This window comes from Lissotriton vulgaris, chromosome 9 (assembly GCF_964263255.1).
Source record: "Lissotriton vulgaris chromosome 9, aLisVul1.2, whole genome shotgun sequence".
NCBI lineage: Eukaryota > Metazoa > Chordata > Amphibia > Caudata > Salamandridae > Lissotriton > Lissotriton vulgaris.
This window is the reverse complement of record NC_141697.1, coordinates 511,793,714-511,818,271: the sequence shown is the minus strand read 5'-3', so window position 1 is coordinate 511,818,271 and position 24,558 is coordinate 511,793,714. Positions and strand designations below refer to the sequence as shown.

General features: G+C 40.9%; 1 protein-coding gene across 1 annotated transcript in view; it reads left to right on the top strand.

The window, feature by feature from the left end:
• EXOC5 (exocyst complex component 5) overlaps window positions 1-24,558 on the top strand; it is a 199,807-nt gene that overhangs the window by 158,714 nt on the left and 16,535 nt on the right. The window contains exons 14-16 of the mRNA XM_086937971.1: window positions 4,950-5,070; window positions 19,511-19,597; window positions 24,343-24,451. Of these exons, the coding sequence (XP_086794097.1) occupies window positions 4,950-5,070; window positions 19,511-19,597; window positions 24,343-24,451 (317 nt within the window). The remainder of the gene's footprint in view (window positions 1-4,949; window positions 5,071-19,510; window positions 19,598-24,342; window positions 24,452-24,558) is intronic.

Genomic DNA, 24,558 nt, shown 5'->3' with positions numbered 1-24,558 from the left:
TGTCTAGGCTGGATTACAGAAACTCGCTTTACTTAGGCGCCAACAAATCCAGCATTAGTCGCCTTCAAAGAATACAAAATGCGGCAGCTCGCACTCTTCTGGTGCTCCCGAAATCCTGCTCAGTGTCCAAGCTCTTACCTAAGTTACACTGGCTGCCAATTGAAAAAAGAATTGAGTTTAAGACGCTGTGTTTCGCCCATAAAATCTTGACCTACTAAGCACCTTGCTTTCTGGCAGATCTGCTAACGCTTTATATCCCACGGCGCCCTCTATGCTCGGCTGACCAAGTACTTGCATGTACACATAGAGTCCTAAGAGCCAGAGCTGGAGGCCGTTTGTGACTTTGGAACTCTCTCCCAGTGTCCATCAGAGGGATCGAGAACCCGGCAAAATTCCTCTCCTTCGCTTTTCTCTGGTCATTTGTACTTGGGTAGTGCTGGGATGCCTCGGTGCTGGGGCAGCCATGCGTGATACAAATCTCCTTCAATTCAATTCAAGGATGGTGGGAGTGACCTCCCTGCGTGACGACAATCGCCCCCACCCCTGGCATGCGTTATCCTTGCAGGCACTGTTAAAACACACATGTGCACTCCCCAAAACACAACATTACTCCTCAAAGCTCACTTCCCAACAGTAACCTACCTTTATGCTTGGCTAACGCGCGGTTGTGTAATCGTGTCCCACTAGCTGCTAGTGACTAGCACAGGCTGAGCTGCAGTACGATTCAAAAGTACACATTTGCACGCCTCTATGGCAGACAGCGAAGCAAGGACAGGAGACCAGCAAGGAGCAATAGAGAAGCAAGGAGCAATAGAGAAGCAAGGAGCAATAGAGAAGCAAGGACAAGAGAGAGAAGCAAGGACAAGAGAGAGAAGCAAGGACAGGAGAGAGAAGCAAGGACGGGAGAGAAGCATGGACAAGAGAGAAGCAAGGACAAGAGAGAAGCAAAGAGAATAGAAGCAAGGAGAAGATAGTAGCAAGGAGAAGAGAAAAGCAAGGAGAAGAGAAAAGCAAAGAGAAGAGAGGGCGAGAGAAGAGCTGAAACTTGGATATGCGAAAAGAAAGGCAGAGAGAGGAACTGGAGTAGAGGGAACGGCGAACAGATAGTGAGAGACGGAGACAAAACGGCTGAAAAAAGAGATACATGTGAGGAGTGATGAGGGAAAGTAGGGTAGAAAGGGAGACGCGTGATAATAGCGAATATGTTAAATGAGAGAGAACAGGTGTGTGAACAGGAAGGTGACCCGGGGGTGAAAAAAACAGGGAAGACAGAACACGAGACGGACAGAATACGAGGCACACAGAAAGGGAGAACGGACAAGTGAGATGAATGAAGTGTGTGAGAACAAGATGTAGAAAGTGGAAAAATACGATTAGGGCAGACAACATTACCCCAGCCCAGGTGTGCAATGTTCAGCCAATCCTGGCTTTTTCGTCACACTACTTTGCATTCTGGGGCCTGTAGTTTCAGAAGCTGTTATGGTTAAATAGGGCTTGCATAGGGCAAAGTTGTAGTGTGGCATTGCAGCGCTTTTTAATACTCTGGGCTGTGGCTGTCCAGCGTCGGCTGCAGGACTGGAAGCCGCCGGGAGCTGTTTAACAAAGCGCTTGCGCCGTTCACTGTGAACATGTGTGAACTCTTGGTGGCTCAGTCTTGCAGGGGTCGTGGAGCGTGGAGGGGACATGCCCAGGGTCACACGGCATTCCCATGTCCTAAAAAGTTAGGTAAAGGTCTCTCCAATTCGGCAAGATGTCTCTGCGAGGTGAGCACCTGATGCTGACACCAGGAGCGACCTGCAGGTCAGAAGAAGTTAATGGTTGTTTATTTAAATCAATGACACCTGGGGAAGCGGAGTTTTTAGGCGGGGGGGGGGGCGACCCATGCAGAGCACCAACATTGTTCATGGACTCCCTCTGAACATGGCCGCGCCCCCATACTTCCATGCGCCACAGAAATTCTTAGGCCTTGAGTTGAAAGGAGCCCCCACTTTGAGGGTGGGGTCCTGGCCGCCACGCGCCGCAGGTGCTCACTTTAACCCCTGTTTGGATGTGAAGTTTCCATTCACATTGAGCCACTGACAGGTAATCTTGAAGACCACATCCACCAGAAGGAATGTTTCTAAATCACTAATAAAATCAATTCCAATGAGCGCTGCATCGTGTAATTAAAATCAACAAAGGCAGGATGACCGATATCGGAGAAAGCGGCCCCCAATCGTACACTAAAAAAAAGCATTGGCAAAGCAAAAGGGGTGGTGTGTATCGTGCATTCACACCGAAAGGAGCATGTGCGGATGGACCAGCACGCTGAGTGACTTTCAGGTTGACAAAGCAAAATGTAAATGGGTATGTGTGCACACAGACCTGCAAACATACGTGCATCAGTGCACACAGAGCAAGCACCACAATGTTTTGTGAACCAGGACGGCACATGCTAAGCTGAGCCCTAGTAAATAGTTGTGCTGAAACGCAAGCAAAAGAGAAGCCTGCGAAACTCGTGAAAGCGCGTCACACAGAAGAAAGTGAAAGCACGGCATGCACGCGTTGTGCTGAAACTTAAACCATTTATTAGTGGCATCCAACAACCCAGGCATCTCTCTCAATTCCTGTAACATGATGGCTTGGTCTATAGTAGTAAAGATCAAATATAGATCCAGCTGTATAGGGTGATCACGTTTGTCCCTGATGTTGAAGAAATGCTTAAACATCCATTAATGCTGTCTGTGGGTAAACATCATTTACCACGCATGTGATACAACGGCTGCCATTACAACGCAGTCATTAAAACGACTGCATTGTTACATTGCATACCATTACAATGCAAGTTTTTACAACGACTTGCTGTAGGGGACAGAAAGTGTTGGATTTAAAATACACCTTCCCTACTGTTGCACAGACTTGAGTTTGAATAGTATATTATACAATTCCATAATCCAGCGCCACCCCTACGGTAAGTGGTTGTAATGACTTGCGTTGTAATGGTATGCGATGTAACAACACAGTTGTCGTAATGGCATGCATTGTAAACGCGTGCGTTGTAACATGGCCTATTTCTGTCTGTGTAGTCCATGATGTTGAAATCTAGATTGCCCATTTCCAAATGTCCTCTGCCACTTCGATAATTATTCCTCTTTATGGCTGCTGCCTGCTCTAGGATATTTAGCGTAAAGGCACTTTCGAAATTGGACAATACATTTTTCGGGTCCCTAGGGCTACAAAACCGTTTTTGCAGTAAGAGATGTTTCTGCCTTTTCAGAACTTGGGACATGAAATGTGGAGAAGTCTGACAGAGAGGTATCATCCCCTCGCCTATGCTTTCAAAACTCATTTGTTATCAAATATTCTGAACATGATATGCCACCTCATTTCCTAGGCCAGTACAACAGTATGCACCATAAGACAAGCTCAGGATCAATGCCCACAATAAAATAAAGTGGTAAGGCAAATAAATCAATGCAAACATTCCAACGAACTGATGGAAATATTTACAGTATGCCAAGCTACAAATTTGCAGGAAACAAAAAAACAATCTCCGTTATGTCACTGTGACTTTTCATGTGTTTCTTGGACACCTATCTCTCCTTTGCTTTAACTTATTTTTTTTTTGTACTTCTGGCAAGATATTCTTTGGTGTAATCTCTCTTGCACACCACCTCTGGTAGAAAACATGTGGGGCATGCATAAAACAATGTATGCATATATTGTTTTTGTAGGGGCAAACAATGGTCCTTATTTACTGTTTTTTTTTATTTATTTTTTACCACTGCATATTATAATACAAACTCTTTGATGTTAAAGTTCAAAATTGTCCTGGTGTCATTAATTTAATTAGTGATCTTGGTCATAATGATGGACTCCTGTTAAAAGCATTATCACTAAACAATACATATACCAAACATTTAATCTGCAGATTTCCAAATTGGCTATTACTGAAGAGTCGCCATGTTGTTAATGACCATTACAACTGTGATTATATGGCCCTCATCCACACAGACACAAATGTTGTTTATGAGGTCTTTAGCATCATAGATGATAATGTTGTAGTAAAGAACCCCAGTGTCATCAACTGTGACTTTGAAATTAAGAACCTCATTATCATGGCAGGTCTTTGCCGTAAGACTAATGGAAAAGAACTCCAGCTCTCTGCTGGTCTACACAGACACGGTCTTTGGTTTTGCCCTTGCTGATGAAGGCGTGCAAAAAGAAAAGGATTAAAAGATTGAATTGTATCCAGTAATGACCTGAGAACTGTACAGCTCCTAACGATAAGTAGTGGTGCCTCCATGGCAAAGTCTTCTCCAGCAAGAGAATGAGCAAAGAGATGTCTGGTGACCAAATATTGGGTAGTAACTAAGCAACATATTCCAGCCTTGCATTCTTTGTTACTTATTTACCTTCACCACCACTGCAATTGTTCCTGCCTCCCCACAGCCACCACTTCCAGTATTGTTTTCATCACAGGTGTTGTGTGCTCACCCATCCAGGTCTATTCCACCAGTGCTGATTTTGCTGCCTTCAAATACTAGTTTCATCCTTTTTTCATGTCCTCGATTTCTGACCTGGTATCCTCAGGTGGAGGATACAGTAGTAACTGTATTGCCAGTCATTAGAGAGTCTGCACACCACTGCTTATCTTTACTTGTGAATAAGAAGCAATAAGAGCAAACTTTAGTGGGAATTCATTTTGGAAAGCGTCAGAGATTCCACATTGGAGGTCACAGGGTGATCTTGCATGGTTTAATTTCTCTGCACCATACCCATCTTAAGTCAGACTGTGGCAGTTAAATAATTTTTGTTGTGATTATGCTGTATGTGTGTCAGTTCAACAAGTTTTCCACAATAGGTTAAGGCGATCTCAAATGATATGCCTCCACTGTTCCTTGTATGTTAATATCTGTTGTTTCTCTTCATTCCTCAAACAGCTATACATATTTTCTTTTCTATTGTAGCTATTCCTTCACCGGATTCAAAGAATGCAAATCTTTATTTCTTTGATGTTGTCCAACAGGCCAATACTATTTTTCATTTGTTTGATAAGCAGTTTAATGACCATCTTATGCCTTTGATAAGGTAAGAAAAAAGAGCTTCATGATACTTTCTTTTGTTGTAGAAGTTAAAAATATTTTAAAGAATACTGTAAATGATGGAAAAGAGTTATACCTTGAACATGTGCAGTGTTTGCGATTCTTTATTCCTGATCTGAAAAACCAAATCATTCTTTTCTGACTTGCAGTATTGTTGATGGACATGAGATTTTTTCTATCTCAGAGTCTCCATTGGCGTTCATGAATACCTATTCATTGTGTATACAAATGGAATGCTGCACCACTTTCCTTTAATCGATGGCTAAATAAACTATGAAATTGAACAGAGAGCAATGCCTTTAAAATGTTTTATTTTTTAAACGTTTGGAAATGGGCAAAACAGCCTTATAATAATGTATTACTGGCACTGTCTGTAAACCCCCTATCCAGACCCCTGTATTCTAGAAGCCCCATATTTGGCAATTGATTGGCTGTTTATTTTGAAGTTCTTTCAAGTTTTATCTTTGTAAATTAGGCACGATCATTTTACCTTAAATTTTACTACATTTTGGTCGAATTTTGTAAAAACACGACTCAACAACTTTTGGTGCTTTCACAATTATTTTGAGTTTATTTGGTGCTTTTTACGTCTTACTTACCAGACCTTTACAGTTTGGGAAGGGTCCTTCCTTATGGCCACATAGTTGGGAAAAAGACCCTTGTTCACTACTATATAACATGCCACAGTATTTTCTTATTTTGCTGATAGACTTCTAGCCACAGATTTCGCACCTTTTGAATATTCTCCAGAGGTCAGAGTAGATCCTGAAACTTTTCAGCAGTACTGCTGCATGCCTGTAGGTGGTGGCGTGTGGATCCACAGTAATGCAGTTCTGCTCTGGAAATGACGTGTGGAGCCTATAGTGGTGCCACTCCCAGATGCTGATGTCAATTCTTTTCTTTCTGCATCACCTGACGCGGGTCCTGAGCTATCGAACCCGTCTCTTTGAGACCTATAGCTCCATCAAAAAGGTTAAAGGCTCCGCCAATCGTCCTATCTGATGTCAAGTCGGCACCAGTTCAACCTAATTTGGGCCAGGCTGCTGTGATGCTCTATTTCCTCTGCTTGAGCTGCCTCCACAACAGCAGCAGCACTTGCTGCATTCCTTGATTGTCACAGATTAAGATAACCATTATGATGTGGGTATTGAGATTGGCCAAACTTCTCACGAGGAGGAGTGGTATGACGATCTGCATGAGGCTAGAGGCCTTGATACCTCCCTTTAGTCTTGAACCTTCTCACCCCCTGGTCTAGACACTGTGGAGAGTACTTCCTACGCTATGGTTATGTATAGAGCGGCCGAAGTGCTTGACCTCCAGTTCCCCATCTTGAAGCTCAAGACAAATGTACTTGCAGAGGCTCTTCAGCCTGAGCAGTCATCTCCTGGGCCCCTCTTACCATTTAACAAGGCTCTTACAGACACCTTGTTGTGGGCAATGGCCCATTCCTTTCTCTGGAACCCCGGTCAATCAACCAAATTGCACAACATGAGCTCTCTGCCACAGTCGACCCTGCAGCATTTTTAGCTCTACACCCCTTACTTGAAAGCTTGGTGGTGTAGGAATCTGCAAGCAAAACTAGTCCCAACACTTTTACAACTACTCCCTCCGATAAGGAGCCGAAGCAGGAGGAGACTTTCAGGAAGAGATTATTTTCATCCTCAGCTTGGTACCTAGGGTCTGTAAATGCCACCTGTCTGCTGGGGCACTATTCACACACCCTTTAAGACTTGGTGGCTTCAGTCCTCCCAGGTGTCACTGATGATGTTTGGTCCTTGCCAAGACCATTCAGGACATTTGTGACCAGTTCCAAATTCGTTTTGGCTTGGATACCACCGTTTCCAACAAAGGGCCTTTGGCACCAGTGTTACCATTCACCCCCATGCTTCGCTGTGATCCACCGGTATTTCAGGCGATATATGGTCGTCCCTCATGGACATGCCATTAGACGGGACTCGTAAGTTTAGGGACATGCAGGCTCCACTCTAGTCGTTCAAGGAGAGCAGGGCCACAGCACGCTACCTGGGATAATCTGTCATACTTCAGAAGCCACATCCGTCCTACTGTTCCATTTTTTGACTTTAGCAGGGATATCCAATACTGTCGGACAATCCAAACCCAGCATGGCACCCAGCAGGTTTTGCAGTTGCAGCTGTGGTGCCCACAACCCCAAAGTCGAGGTCAACTTACCACCCAGTCCACTGCCCTCCCTGCCAAACCACTTTAGCGTGCCCTTAGTGGAGCACATTATTTGAATTGGGTGCGCGAGGAGCACTCCGTTCTGTATTAATGTTTGTTTAGTACTCCATTGGTGCCGCGATTATTCAGAATAGTCACTCCTTTAGTTATTGAAAAGTATGATGGGTTTATGGCCCACCGAATCGCGCACTGTTCACCTGGTGCTCCGCACCTTGTTTGTTTATGTTTATTATCTCCACATTATAAACCAACCATTTTTTTCTTGTTATCACATTCGCTTTTAATCACTCTATTTTCTTTAGCATTTTCTCTTGTTATTCACAATATTCATAACAATATGCATTCATATTCTTTGTGTTGCACATAACATGTTTTCTTCAATACATTTCAACATTTTACATAACATGTATAATCATTAGTTCCTTGATGAGCCCAATGCATTTCGGCACCTGTGTGGCGCCTTCATCAGGGGAAACTCTGCAAAAATAAAAAATACATTGTTTGAGTGTTTGTGTTTAGTTGGACTTGGGGGTTCACGTAAGTGTATTCTGTTTTTTTCATACCTGGAAGCAACAACCTCTCTGTGATGATATGATTATACAAGTATCCACCTGGATCGCAAGACTTCTGTTTAAACAAAACAAGAACCGATCTTTAGCTAACTGTGCAATAGATTGTGTGTACAAAATTAGCCTCTCTAGGTCAAATCACATACCTCTTTCCTTTCGCCAGAAAATTCTGAAACAACAAATATAAACGACCTTAAAGTTCCACTGCAACCACCATTTTTTTTACAAAGAATGTACTTGAAAGTATCCACATCGTACCTTATCTTCGTTGTTACAGTTCCATCTTAAAAAACCAAAGAGAATGCCACGGAGTTACTATCTTGTACCCGAACTATCCCTCTTGCATCCGCTCAATAGACTACATGCCTGTACCTGTATCTCCGTAACCGTCAATCCCGGCAAAAAAATCCGCAGCCCTGTGCTCGTTTCCATGTTCCCTCCGTTTGTAATGCAAGTGTTTCATAAACGACGCGAACTCCGCTCGATTTCCAAACCATGAAAATAAACGACAGACTATCTATGTGTCTTTACTCGGATCTTAAACGCCGCCATCTTAGTGTGGTAAAATGCTCCGTCTCTCTAATGTTGTTTGTTTGTTATGGGGTAAAATGTCAGTGAAAAAACATATAATCAAATAAATCCTGATCTAACTCCGATATTCACTATGCCTCTATGGTCTCTTCTCAAAACACTTCACCACTCTAGTCCGTTATTGTGTTTCATGTGCGGGTACCTGTGTAACCTTCTCTTCCTTCCTCGATATCAAAATGTATCTCTTATCCAAACGATCTTCCATATTAAATACACTATATGAGATTCTCCTACGGTACCAAAGATAAGGTTGTGCTATGTGTGCAAGTGATGTCACATAGTGGATGTTGTGTGTTGGGTGATATGTTTATATTATGATTCAGCTTGGTTGTTGTTGGTCATTTCTCTTTAAATTACATAATATTTATGCCAAACATAACATTATTGTCTGTCAATTTATCACATGTTAATAGATTAGAATCTCATTGTTTACCTATACCTATGACATGGTCTGCTTATAGTATAGTGAACAATTCCCAATGTTACCTTGTTATTTTATTATTCTCACTATAGATAACATGCTAAATCATATTTATCATTGAGTCCTGTCGGTAACATCGTATTTAGATGTTTAATCCAAAACAGTTCTCGCTTCAACAGCCTTTGGTGATTGTCAATCCCTAGCTTAATTTGTACCTGTTCTATAACTAGGAATCTTAACTGAGAAATGCTATGTTTTTCTTGTTTCCAATGTTGCACCAGTGGTGAGGTCAAATTCTCATTGCGGATCCGGCTTTTATGTTCCGTTCTTCTTGTCTTTACTTTCCGTTCCGTTTTGCCAATATACATTTTGCCACATGGGCATTTTATTCCATACACAACATTCTGCGTATTGCAGTCACTGGTGTGTCTTAGATGTATTTGTTTTCCTGTTGTTGGATGGGTGCATGTATTTCCTGTTATTACATTATTGCAGTTTGTGCAGTTGAGACATCTGATTGTTCTTTTATATGTTGTTGTTGTTGTTGGTTGTTGTTTGTATTTTAGTCTCTCCCTTAGGTTTGATCCTCTTGTATATGCATGTAGAGGAAGTTCTTTAAATCCATTGAAATGTGGTTCTGTTGATGGTAATTCCCATCTTTTGTTGATTATACTTTTGATTTTTTTGAGATTGGGTTGTATATTTAGTTACAAATACCATTCTGTCTTGTGATGTTTTTCTTCTGGGTTTAAGTAACTCTGCTCTGTCCATTTGCATGACCTTGCCGAGTTGTTCCTGTAGTGTCTCTGGTGGATATCCTCTTTCCTTGTATTTTTGTGCCTGCTTTGCAAGTGTAATTTGACAAGTTTGTGCTTCTGAGCAGATGCGTTTAATTCGGATGAATTGAGATACTGGGAGATTCCTGATTAGACTCTTAGTGGAGCACAGCCACCAAGTATGAGGGAAGATTCAAAGATTCTTGCTTGGTTGGTAGGCCTTACCCTTCCTCTCTGCACTGCCGGAGTGGTACTAAACCTGGCAGATATTGGCAGCCATCGGCAACCCCAGAACACTGCCTATCTCTGCTGACGAGGGGTGAAACCCCGAAACACGTGTCCAGGGATGGCGAAGACAGCAAAGATAGCAGAAGATCGAAAGATGATGCATCGCGAACACTTTACTACATTGACCAGAGTCCTTAGGGGCGACACTGCCGGTGTGTGAGTAGTGTGCGACCCCACCCCCATTTGCACCTTACACTGTCTGCCCTACCACTGATGGACTGCCATCTTTCCATTTTGATGCAGGAAGTGCAAGCCCTTTTGACTAAACTGACTTTTGAGCATGTGCCCATGCCAGAAGTAGGACATAGTGCTATTCCCACTACTGTCTGCTTCAAAAGAAGGACAAGACTTTCGGTCTATTTTAGACCTGAAGACTTTCAACTCCTTCCTCCATAAAGAAAAACTTTAAAATGTTGTCACTAGTCTAGGTCTCGTATTCCCTCTAGCCTGGAGACCGTATGGTGGTGTTGGACATACAAAATGCCTATTTCCATATAAACGCCCACCAGGCTCATCTGTGGTGGGACAGGAGCTTCCCTTTCATCTGCTCCCGTTTAGTCTCACCATGCCTCTTGAATGTTCACAAAAGTGTTGGCATGGTGGTAGCACATATTCGGACCCCCCCAACCTTGACAACTTATTGTTGCAGGTGGGCTCACTTTAGACAGTCTTAACCCACCTTCAGACTACAACAAACCTCTTGCCATCTTTGAGCTTCACTATCAACGTGCCAGATTGTGATCCTGATCTTTTAGTCTCTGCCCTGGATTTCAGTGAGGCGGACTTTGAGCCTGCTGGAACTGATTCCTGCATCTTGCTGGTCAAGCATGCCGGTTGGCAAATGTGGGCTCTGCAGTGGTATCTGAAGTCGTAGAGGGACTAGATTCAGATTTTGCGAGGTACATGCAAAAGATCTGCAGTGGTTGTAACTGAACTGGAATTGGGTCAGTGGAGTCCCGGCTCCATATCAACATTCTGGAGCCGAGGGCCATCTGCTTGGCGTTTAAAAGCTGCCGTCCATTCATCAAGGGAAGACTGGTACAGGTTCTCTGTTCATGGACTACACCACCACCATGTGGTACTGCAACTGACAGGTCAGGGTGGGATCATGAACCCTGTGCCAGGAGTCCTTGCACCTCTGTAAATGCCTGGATCAACAGGGGATCTTCCTGGTGGGGATCGACTTGATAGGATCATTGAAAGACGGCAGTTGAGCTGAGCCATCGGCCACTAGTGGATCACAAATGGCAGTTACACTCGCAGGTGGCACAATGTCACTTTTGAAAATAGGAAAAACCTTGGCTTGATCTTTTCGTCACCGTAAAGTAGGGGCAATCTCAGCTCTTATGCGCCTTGGAGTTTCAAAGATGTCTCTCACTTGGAGATGTGTTCAGCTGCGAGTGGAACTCTGAACTCCGGTATGCTTTCTCTCCTATACCACTCCTGCCCCCAGTTCTTAATAAAATCAGGACCGGCTGGGCCAAAGTCATCATACTGGTCCCTGACAGGGGACAGAGAATATGGTATCCAGAACTCCTGGACTTGAGATTTTGTCCTCCGATGAGGATGCCCATGAGGGAGAACCTGCTGTCACAGCAACAGGGCAGGGTTCTGCACCCAGGCCTTTACAGTTTCCGCCATCATGCTTGGAGATTGAGCGGCGGCATCTGAACACCTTCATACTTTCTCTGGAGGTGGTTGAGGTCATCTTGACAGCCAGGAGTCCCTCAACCAAAATTGTATACACCTGTCATTGAGACAAATTTGTGGCTTGGTGCGACGCTCTGCAGGTAGACCCCCTCCAGGCAAAATTATCTGATGTATTGTTGTTTGTGGTGTCCTTAGCCCAGCAAGGCCTTGCTCTGCGCACAGTTAAAGTGTACTTTTCAGCTCTTTGAGCTTTATTTGGTTGCCAGATCAGCCCTCTTTGTTTAAGTCCCCAGTTATTAGGCACTTTTTGAAAGGTTTAGAACGTTTGTTTCTTCCCTTTGTCATTTCATGTTGGGACTTTAACTTGGTACTCACATTTCTAATGTGCACTCCATTTGAGCCACTTCACAGCTGTTCCTTGCATTTCCTCATCCTCATTAAAGATTTTATTGTTGCTATTACATTGGCGCAGTGAGTGAATGTCCTTTAAGCTCGTGGTCAATCTACTGTACGCCATGTTCTTCCTAGACAAACTGGTTCTGCAGACCGTGGGCATTCTTCTTGCCTAAAGTTGTGCTGTCGTTCCATATTGGTCAAAACATCACCCTGCTGGTGTTCTATGCTCAGCCTCTTGACTCTGAGGAGGACAAGAAACTCAATCACTAGGACCCCAAGAGAGCGCTGAGGTTCTGCCTAAATCCTTTATCTCTGTAGGATTCTCTGGAGGGAAGAAAGGCAAGGCTGTGCATGGGTGAAATATCTCCCTCTGGATTGTGCTCTGCATTAAGAGCTGCTATGCACTAGTTAATAAAACAGCCTCCAGAAGGACTGCATGCTTATTCTACCAGGGTCAAAGCTGTTACCACTGCAATAGCATGTGGAGTCGTTGTCCTAGACATTTGCTAGGCAGCTATATGGGTGCCCCTCAGTATATTCACAAAGTACTACTGTCTGAACAGGGGAATTTTGCCTGCTCGGTCCTACAGGACTTTCTGGTTTGCGCCATTCCACAGGCACACCTCCATATGGGTACTCCTTTGATATATATTCAGATGGTAAGGAATCTGAAAAGTTGCTTACCTTTGGTAATTCTCTTTGATTGAGACTCTATCTGACCGCAGATTTCTCACCTACCCTCCCATCCTCGCTGTTCTGGTGTTGGCCTTGATCAATTAATAAGATCCCAAATCTAGGAATCTGCGAACTAGTCACACTAGTTTTCCTATAGGGCTCTACGCCTGGTGGCACGAATAGTCTCACAAGCAACTGAAGTCCATGCAGGGGAAGTGGCGTCTATAAAGGCTCCACATGTCATTTTCAGAGCAGAAGTAGTCCATGTGGAGCTACATGGTGCCACCTATCTGTGTGCAAAGGCAGAAATGATTCATGATCCAGTTTGACCCCTAGAGAGTATTAAAAAATTGATAAATCTGTGACTAGATATAGTCTGTACCAGAAAAAGCATTTGTGAAGGTAAGTAACTTGTTTGTCTCGCCTCTAGACTTTCATGAAGAACTTACCATCATGTACAAAAGATACAAAGTATATAAACAAAAAGAATCCACTGTTACAATGGAAGGGTTTCCCTACTTTGGTTGGGAGTACCCTATGTTGGTAAAATACCCCTCACACACCAAAAGGACCCTTGGTGTCCTGCTTCATCATTGGGGTCTTCGCACCCTTCTACGGGATGCGGCGTGCTTCAACCTACGACTACGCGGGAGCACTTTAAATGACTGTGTGGTGTGTGTGAGGGTTACTTGTGTGTGAGTGTGGTGGGGTTCTACGGCGAGTGATGTTTAAAAAGGGCCTGGCTCGTGGGGTCAAAAACTATTTTAATGGGCCCCCGGGCTGGCGCTATTAAAAACTTGCAGAATATGGAGGTGTATTATGCAGGGCAATGTGCATTACCTCCCATGTGTGTGTGTGTCAACATGTTTCGGAGACTGGGCTCCTTCTTCAGGACAGGGTACACAAATCCCCACCTTACTCACGTTTTTTCTAGTTAAAGGTTGTATAAATTTACAAAAGTGAGATATAGTGCAGGTTCTAATATGTACCCATCAAATTATGCCAGTAGTCGCAATACAGTCGACTGTTATAAATCAATTCCAATGCCTCATGAGCCTCTGGAACGTTGGGGTCCCCGTGCAGATTCACTACGAAAGTCTAGAGGAAACTGCTCCCTGACTGCCCCATACGCGGCTTACTGAACAAAGTTAATGATGTTGGATGGCAGCTGTACTTTGTACTTGGTGTTACCAGCATTCACACCTTCATCACAAATGAGGATGGGTTTTGGGCCTCACGAAAGGCCCTATGCACCCGGTTTGCCCACTTTTGGACTCTCAACAAAATGATCCTGGAGATGTTGAGTTCTGCTTCTCAAACAACTTCTTTTCATTTAACCAAGAACTCGTTCTTCAAAAAAAAAAAAAAAAAAACGAGGCTTTGGTGGGTGAATATTCTACCACACCTTATGCCTATAGTTTTCATGGTTGAAGCAGAAACACACTTGGAGATACATTTCCAGAATTGACACCCCATATTATCTATTGGTGTTATTAAACTTGGTGATATCGTAATAATAAGACATGGTCAACATCTTCATACATTTTCCGGTCTGATAAACAGGAAAGAAATGAATATATATCTTGCTTCTTCCATGCCCAAGCATTAAGTTGAGTTCCTGGACCTCACAATCTATGTACATAATCTAAGAACCCAAACTATATTACATAGGAAATATATTTCAGTCAATTCAACTGTTAATGTCAGTAGTGCCATTTACCATTACCAATATTCCAAAAGGAGGAACTTGGAGCCAAAAGAAACTGCAGTGAAGATATATGCTACAGAACAAAATCCCAAGGAATAACGGAAAGACTGCAGGAAGATGCAGTAAGGAAGCCATGCTGAACACCAAAGACGAGATTGGCACCAGAAACAGACCTACCCTTCTAGATACCACCAAAACCCGCCAACAGCAAATTAACGTATTTGGTTTATCACTGTCTTTTATCAAGGCCATCATTACATCTCTAAAGTCCTAAAAAAAAATACTGGTACGATCTACAAACCAACCTCAGTATCCGTGCAATAAGGACCTTGCTTGGTATTTTTTGTGTCGTAATTTTTTATTGGAGTTCAAAGATAGGTAATTTCATAGGTTAAAAAACAATATTTTGGTATGCAAATGCGAAAAATAAGCCCAATCCGAAGTCACTGACCACAGTCCCAATGACTTCTACACCTGCCACAGATTTAGTATCTACAACCTAGGGAAAACTAAACTACTCAATATAAATATAAGAAAAGACCCCTTGTGAAGGTTCATCATTGTATAAACTGCAACAATAACTTTGTCATTTACCTTTTCCCGACTCCCATGTGAACAGATGTACATAAAGAATACAGTACACCCTATGAAGACCAAGACCACATTTCAAGAACATTACCACAACATACATAAATTGAACAGTACCCTACCACTATCTGAACGCATTACAAAATATTATGATGAACACTGCAGTTACTTTGCTTTGTTTGCCATTGAGCAGGGACTTCGTGGTAGGAGGTTGTGAACATCTAATCAGAAGAAAAGAAAGTAAATGAATACTGTTAATTATTACCTCAGTAGGAAAGCAGAGATGCACTTCTGGATTTACTGATTAAAGATTTCTATCATATTGTAAACACCACCATTTCATATTCCTTGGTCTCAGACTACTACCAAGACCTCGCCCAAATTGATAATTTGATTTATTGTGCATATACTTTATAGTGATTCAATTTATATATTAAAAAATATACTAAAACAGTTAGTAAATGATATAACATTGTCATAGCCATTATTAAGCAGATAAAGTATTAATCCAAATGTGATACATAACACTGTATAGAAACTGTACTCCGTATGATATATGATCCTTGTACTATATACCAATGTTACACCTCTCGGAGAAATGTACACTGTTATAACTATTGATGCACTTACTTGCTATTTTGTTGTCTAAATCTTCTAGATGTCCTTATCCCCCAATATACTAGCCCTGTTTAGTTTTTTTAAGTGTTTGAACTTAAGATTATACTTGAGTAATTACCTTATTTTAGACCATGTTATGCTTGAAACAGTGGATCATATTACTTTGTTGAAATCAGATTGAACATTGCAACTTGCCAAGTACCAGACAACTTATGAGTTTGTCATGTTGAAAATCAGGTTGAGCAATGCAATTGTCATGGTTTCATCTCTGAAAATGACCATAGGCATATATACTTTATGACCAATACCTCTGTATCCCACTATACTAGTCATGAGGCATGATTCTTGTACTATAAATCCAGCTATCTCTATCAGCAAAACCTATACTCTGATCTAATGATGCGTTTACCAGCTTTTTCGATGTGTATAAATCCTCTAGGTGAACAGTTCCCAGCCGATGATACAATTGAGTCACCTGTGTATTCAAGAGCATTGTATGCATTATAAAGATAACATTACTATGTTACAAGTAGTTCTGACCTCGCATTTCCAATTCCAAAGCAGTAAAACGTTGCTCTTGTCTGTTTGTTTTATGTTCATATTAGAGACAGCCTTTTTAAAACACAAGCATTTTTCAATGTATTTACATTTTCTGTGTGATTTCACATTCACCATGCCTTACCAATGTGCAGCACCTACTAACTCTATAGTTTTTTTAAAACTTCTCCAAATGTTCATTATAATATACTTATGCTTCAGATGTTTACAAAACATCATTACAAACTTGGAAATGCCCCAATCGCCCCAGGGAGCAAAAAACATTTAGGTTGATCGATTATGCAAATGTACATTGAGAAAGAGGATAAACGTTGCAACCTATGTCACCTGTGAAAGTAACAAAAGACGGTCTTGTAAAAATATCAAAAGAAGAGTAACAATCATTATTTTCTAGTGATTTGTGCAGTGACTCAAAATTACGCTTTTAATGGCATATTGTGCAATTAGACCTTTTAAACTATGATGGGATAGAGGGCATAACCCATTCCAGTTGAGCAGTAGATGTACCAAAACCACCACTTATCTGTATAGTTGGTTAATTCTATTTGGGATCAATGTACTTGAGGCCCTATTTTCCTTGTAAACTGCTTAAGTGTGAACGTGAAATGGATGCTGCTTTTAGGAGTTGTAGTCTCCTGGTGAAACGCCACCTTGGTCCACTGATTAACCAGTGATCTGATGGGACTGATTACTGCTGTAATGGGTCCCTTAAGCAAGTCCTCAATGAAAAGACTGCTGGAGAGCCACCATTGTGGTACTGTGAGCTCTGCTGATACAACTGATCCACTGATTTCTGCCTCCTGTGTTTTTTTTTTTTACTCATCTTAAAGGGCTAGTCCTGTGAAGCTCGAGCAATCTGATTCGGCAAAAAGTGGGCCAAACTATATATCTGACCTGAATAAAGAAGCTAGAGCTTCCTCTCCTCACATGTTAGAGGTCTTGACACAACCAACTGGAGCGATTTTTCCATCTTTCCCTTTCATTACTGAGCAAGACAGCAATGTCCTAAAAAAGCAACAAATGCATACTTGCATCTGTCTGGATTCAACATTACAGTTATGTTTGTTGCCAAGAAAACGTTGCTAGACATTAGTATAAGTACTCAAGGCTTTGTTTTTTCCTTGGGTGCTTGTTCTGGTTCATAATACTTTAAGAGGTTATTCTGCTTGATCTCCTAACCTCTATGATTCACCTAGCTGATTCAGGAATCCCTTTGTCCCTTCTCAGCTACCATCACCTATCCTGCTTGTCTGGGCCATATGTTCTCCTTTAAAAATGATACAGTAAAGAGTCCTTTGAATTACGTCTTGTGACAATGACCTTCTAACATGGAGCATGTTCTTCTTTGTGTCAATTAGAACTGCACTTAGTCCTATCAAACTCTTTTCTTGAATGACCTGTACTTGATTTTCTACATAGATGAACTGATGCTCAGAAGTTTCACATTTCATGGCAAAGGTTTTGATCCTTCTCAAGCAAGCTATAACTCTTTCAGTTAATCAAAAAAGATGTTGTTTAATTGTTAGGAAAAAAACTCTTCTTCGTAAACTAGACATTTCTAGGGCAATCAAGTTTTTTTTTTTAAACGCAGTCTTCTCAACATTTACGGTGGTCTTTAACAAAACAGTGTAGTAACACAGTCAGCTGTTTACAGGTGTATACTTTCTTCCATTTTGAAAGGCTACACAGTAGTACAACTTCTTCCAAAAATCAATGCTCCTTTCCTCAGAGTTAAAGCAGCATTGGTGACTTTTCAGAGGCATGTACCTATTACTAAAATGTATGTGACAACTAATTAGATCACTCTTAACACCTTCTGAATGAACAATTCACGGGAAGCATAGTACTCTAAAAATGCAGCTATTGGCCTGGACATTTCCGCAACCTCTTTGCTTGCAGCCTGGTCTGTCACAGGCTATCTCTCTCTCTCTCCCAGTTTTTTGAAACCATGGAATCTGATTCCCAACCATTTCGGAAGGAGCAAGAGGCAAAGAACAGAGTGAGGAAAAATTTGCTTCTCTTTTTATTTCGTGTTCTTTCAGTTTTAATTGTTGGGGCTCACTCCATGAACCATAATAATTTCACAATGACTAGTATAATTTTGAGAAGTATTTTCCATTCCTGCATTCCTCAAGCAGATATGAAGGAGAGAAGACTCAGAATCACCATGTAGGTTAATATCTCAATTTTTAATTACACCGTTTGCTTGGACTTATTCTGTATTTGTTTTTATTATAAGGTTTAATTTAAATCTTTATTCCTAGTCAACTGCTTCTGCCTTCCTAAAATACAAACGTCTTGTGAAGCATGGGATCACATAAATTAATCTACTGTGCAGTCAGTATTTAATATATGTAAGATGATACGGTTATATCTATCAATGCTCTAATTAAAACAGTTAAGCGGGTCGAGGTGTAGGATCGCGACTGGTGCTTCATATGTCTGAGCTCTATGCCATTAAATGAAACTTCCTCAAAACAAGAAATCTGGTCAAAACCATAAGGGTTCATTAAAAAATTAGGTTCATTACAGAATGCAAAAAAGATCATTGGTTAAATCATGGGGAATCTGCGATTAAAAAGTCAATTGATATGAATCAAAGTTAAAATATGGAGGAAGATCTCAAGAAGTAGCAACCAGAACTAAAGTAGAGTTAAACAAGAGACATAAGGTCTGCCTCAATAGAAAGCCCAAGAGAGTCTAAATATAACTCAATAGACTGACATAGAGTCTGCTCTTTAAGCAGTTACAAAAATCGAAGGCACATCTCCTAATACACCATCTTTTTTTGAGTTTTTAGTCAAAGAAAGCCACACATATTTACTCACTTCTAAAGGTCTGACCCGATTGAACTAACAATGTTACAAGACACAGACCAATGAATATTCTAGCACATAAGATACACTAAAAAAGATTGATTTAGACACACCTACTTTACTGCATATTAGTGTCTGAGATGTGCATAGGTAATTAAGAAGAGAACGGTCCATTTATATAATTTAACAAGCATGAACACGCTCCGTGAATGAAATACTCTTGCGTTTAATCCCAGAAAATTGACTTTCAAAATCACATATACAGGAACATTCTGGACATGGCTTCCTCGAAGGAATCCACTTCTGTACATTTACTCTTGTATAAAATAAGCATCGCCATTAGTGAGTTGTCTATTTTGCTGATTTTATTAAATGGAAAAGCACACAGAAACACCTGCACGTGGAGATTGCTTGTTCATATAAAATAAAAGTGCAATTTCTTTCTGCAAATGTAAAAGGATGTTAATGCTAGCTTTTTGAAGCTTCTAAATTAAGTATTATTTTCTAATTATTAAAAATGCTGTCACTCGTATGATACAAATACTTGTTCTTTATTTGATTGAATTTTTATAGCTCATCTCCAAAACTGACAGAATGTCTTCAGAAGAAAAAAGATATAATTGAACAAATGGAGGTGAAGCTTGATACTGGGATTGACAGGCAAGTATACATACATTGCATCTGTTGTTACAGAGCAGACCTATTTTTATCACATCATTCTAACACATAACATAACATAACAGGTGTATTTGTAAAGCGCACGTTCACCCCAGCAACGGGGCATCTTGGCGCTGAAATAACAGATATATATTGTTACCCAACTCAATGGTACTCATTTTATCGACCTCAAATGGATGAAAGGCTGAGTGAACCCGCCGGGATTTGAACCTGTGACCATGAGGTCGAACACAGGCCCCTGCAGTGGATGCATTAGTCCACTGAGCCACCAGACCCGGGTATTTGATGTTTGTGTACAAGTAGTGTACCTACTATCTTGCGTTTGATGCTTACTTACAATAAAAGACCTAATACAAATCAAAGCGTATTCTAGTTATGGAAACTTCACTCCCCCATTATATTGTGCATCACCTCAGATTTTACGTAATTTATGACATCATAAATCACATCAAAGTCCTCACTCATAGCATTACATATGGCATCATGACCCAACTACACATTTATGTAATTTAATCCGTAGCATGAGACACCTCTACTTACATCAGGAATAGCTGATTTGATATCACTCCATTTGCTGTTTGAACATTGTAGTTTCCTTATTATGATATTGTTAGGCTGCAGAGAATTCTCAATTTGAGCTGAAGGTTTTTCACAGTGCTCACTCCACCATACCTTGTGGGAGTAGACTCATGCATAGCAGTAACACAATTGTCATAATGTGGATCACATGGTAAAGAAACAAAAGTAATATAGGCATACAATATTGTGTCTGGGAGAAGGTGAATTTGGTGGTAGAAATGTATGTAGGGTCCACATATGTAGTATGATGTTATGTTGACGAGGCAAAGACATCAGCAATATGCGTTAAAAGCATGTTATTGCACTAGTGAGTGCACACACCTCATGACTGGTATGAGTGGTGTTGTCTTCACATGAGTGAGAAGGGTGAAGTTTAAAAACTTGTCAGTTTAAAATATAGAAACTATGCAAACATTGCCATAACTTTTATATTCATTTTCACTGGAATAAGTTCCCGATACAACATTGACACTAAACAAATCAGTAGCTAACAATGTTCAGAATGATAAACTGTGTGAATAGATCGTATTGGCAGTGCTACAGGGCACAATACAAATTCAAGGATTGTGTCCTCTGCCACTGATCATGGAATTCCAAGCAAATGTGGAGAGATCCACCTTTTTGAAGAATAAAATACACATTTAATGTTTTTTCTGAACTGTTTTCATCCATCATTTTTTCGAAATACTTTTTTTTACTTAACACCTCCCTTTTGGTAACTTCGTTCGCGGACCAAAATGGAAGGAGAAGAAGTCAGATTTATAACAGCGCCAATCTAGGTGAAAATAGCGTTCCAACCAGCAATTTGCCTTCGAGATAGTTCACGAGTAGCTCTGGCTGTTTACTTCAGACGTGACCTTCAAGTCACAAGTCAGATTCCATGAAAAAACAATTCAGCTATTGTTCCTACTAAAGTTGACAACTTGTGTACCGTTTAATTGGGTAATGCAGTGCCCTTTCGCATTGCCTAGAAACAACAATAACTGTGATAGCAAGATCTAAAATAATGTAAATAGAATTGTTACATTTTCAGTGTGTTTACTAGGTAATCATGCCACCATTCAATAGACTTAGAAAACCTAGCAATCCTGCTCCTTCCTTGCCTCTCAGACCTGGTCATTCTCATGTCATGATGTCGGTAAGACGAGAGGATTCTCGGTGAGGATCTCCTACTGGCTGTTTCACATCAGGTAAACGTTCCACCGTTTTGGAAAGATTGAAAAAAACCTTTGAAAAGTACTGTGAATAACCTACCGCATCCTGCACTTGGATTCTTCTTAAGACCTCTGCATCCAGAGTTCTCATTTTGTTAACTTAAGGTAAATGCAAACTCATGACTAGATAGATGTATGACAAAGTTAGGGTCTTTATTGCTTTAGTGGGGTTTGATTGATGCTCGTTGTTGATTCAGTGAGCATGGCGTTAGATTTTCCCATACTCCTACCAATAGATGATCAGATCAAGAAAACTACAACATCTCTTGTTTGTTTCCTTAGGACCATACTGTCGGTTTGCCAAAAAACGGGTACAGTCTCCTGTCCAACTACATAGTGTTCAGCACTGAAACTGATGCCAAGACAGTATATGGAGTTCAAATCGGGGCACATATTTCAAACTACATCCCAGTAGCCACACAAAATAAATACCTGAAATTTATTTTGCAGATGCCAGTTAGAAGGAACAGAGAAACTGTACAACGGGAGGGGAGGTTCTGTCCCTTACACAATATGCCTATACTGTGGGGGTTGGTTGAAGTAACTTTATTGTAAGGTTGATTAAAGACAGACTTGTCACTTTTCAAACAGTCCTGGTAATTCCACAGTTTAGAGCGTAAAGCAACATCCCATTCAAAATTTCATGAGCCTATTGTTTTGATTCACCTAATAGTATTACGAGGGACACACTGTAAACTGGTAGTGATGGGTATTCTGAACATAGGCATTATGTAAATCTGGCCCATGTTCAACTATGCTGTTTTCATCCCTTTATTGCAAACAAAATGAGACTTGGGAAGCTGAATCCCGTGTGAATATAATCTCTTTAGAAACACGTATAGTAATGCTAATCAAGGAAGAATTTAATAAACTTACGTTGTTTTCAGAGATGCAGTGGTAACTGGGAAACCCACCCTTTTTTGTGCTTAGATTTTCACACTCGAGCATCTGTATTATAAATGACACAGTGTTGAAAAACATGCATCGCCATAACCTGCTACTTAGTACGTGCAGTGCGACCACAAGATATATAAAACATATTGCTGAGATCAGGTCTACTAGAAATGTGAAAAACACAAACATTTCCACCATGTTTCCCAGGAATATGTTTCCTAAATCCTACACCCTACTCTTATCATTACACTCCGTGCAAAAAGTTAACTAAATGTGCCTAATGAGTGAATATTTAGATTGTCGCCCTGCATACCTGAAGACAGCATGCTTCTGTGTTTATCAGACTCTCAGCTGGAGCAGTAGTAGGAGGGGAACGGTTTTTCTGAATGAAAACAAGCACTTTATTTGGCAGCAGAACTTGGCTGAAGTCTGCTTCTGTTCCATGTGTCTGACCTCGTTCTAGATACTAATGGAGCGAAGGCCACTCTAACTCAAATGATCTAGTCTCTGTGTTTATGTAACAAAATGACCACTGATTAATCTAGCTGAATAAGAGCGACAAACAAGGCAGTAGCGTTGTTGAAAGATCCATCCGAGACCTGTGGTCATAGTATGCTGCACATCTCTGTACATATTATCTCTGTATCTTGGTGTCTGTACCAGGCAAATTCTGAGAAGTAGATATTGAAGCATATTGGCCAGACTCCCGTTTCCTAATCCGGTGATAAATGAGAAGATGTTGTGCAAACTGAATGTGCATGAGTGTCTTGAAATGTGCTGACAGCTTGTTTGACGCTTTTACACTGGAGAATAATAACTCAGGTTAGCGCTTAGTGGATTTGACAGCCACTACTACTTCTGGCAGCGAGGCTGAGGAACTCCCGATTCCAGCCAGGCTGTCCTCTGCAGGACTTATCGTCCGGCTCAGTGGCAGCATATAAAAACATGATTTCATAGACCGGTGAAATTCAGACAGCAGTGGGCAGGTAGCGGTAGGGGAAGGTTGCACTCTCAAGAGCTATGTAGAGGACCCTCTGTATTTACCGGAACTGTTACCTAATCCCTGATATCTTTCATTAGCTGGAAAATTGGAAGTTCACATGGTGCAAAACTTAGTGACACCCATGCCTTTAATGAGATGATTCTAATATTTGAAGTTACATCTTTGATGACATCAGAACCAGATGTACTCTATTAGTCTTTTCAGAAATCATAGTTTAGTTGGGGGAAGGACACACTTTTTACATTCTTGTGTTCATTGTTGCATTCATTGTTTTGGCTTTATTTGTCTTACTTAGTTAAAAAACTACTATTGAGAGGACATGTACTTTTGAGAAATTAAAAGATAGTCATGTGTTTTATTGAACAATATATTTCGGGTTGTAGAAAAATGTCCACTTATTTTCATATAATAAGGTACCAGATTAGACCGTTTGTTGAGACTCCCAGCTTTGGCACAAAGAGCAGCTGAGGTAAGTTTCATTTTCCCAACATCCCGCAACTGTGTTGAATGGAGACGAAAAGATCCTCGGAAGACAACTTATCCTTCGAGATTGGTATTAGCTTTGTGACTGCAATGGTTGCTGAAAAACAACCTAGAAAAACACTATTTCATTAAACTTTCATTTGGTTTTCTCCTAAACCGATATTTAAATGGAGTTGAGAAATAGCCAAATGACAAATATAAGTGATGAAACTCTCTTCCTATGTTAGCAGCTCTACCAAGTTCTTGGGTCCATGGATGACTACTGGCTACTTTCCAGATTGTTTTCCTTTCATCCTGGGCCTTAGTCCTTGTTTTACCCGTTCTAAACCCAGAATGACAAGTTTCAGAATGCAAAAAAAAATCCTAGACTGCAGCAGCTAGTAAAGCATGGATTTGGAAAACTTGGCAGCTGCGTTAAGTGCAAATGAGCCCGAAGATCCAAACTGCCTTTTAAGTATCCTGCAGCCAAATGTATGAATGTCACCTTAATCATGTCTTAGAAATCTATTTTGTATTATTTTAACCAGAAAATATTGTCAAATTGTTTTCTGAAGGACACTGAATTGTATGATTGGGCAGATGAAACACATCCTTTCAACAGAACAGAAGAAAACTGATTTCAAACCTGAAGATGAAAATAATGTTTTGATCCAGTATACCACTGTGAGTCTATTCAATATCCTCTTTCAGTATCACAAATATTATAATGTTAATAGTTGCATATGTAAGAGACATAAAATTGGAAGTGAGTTCATTACATTTACCTAAGT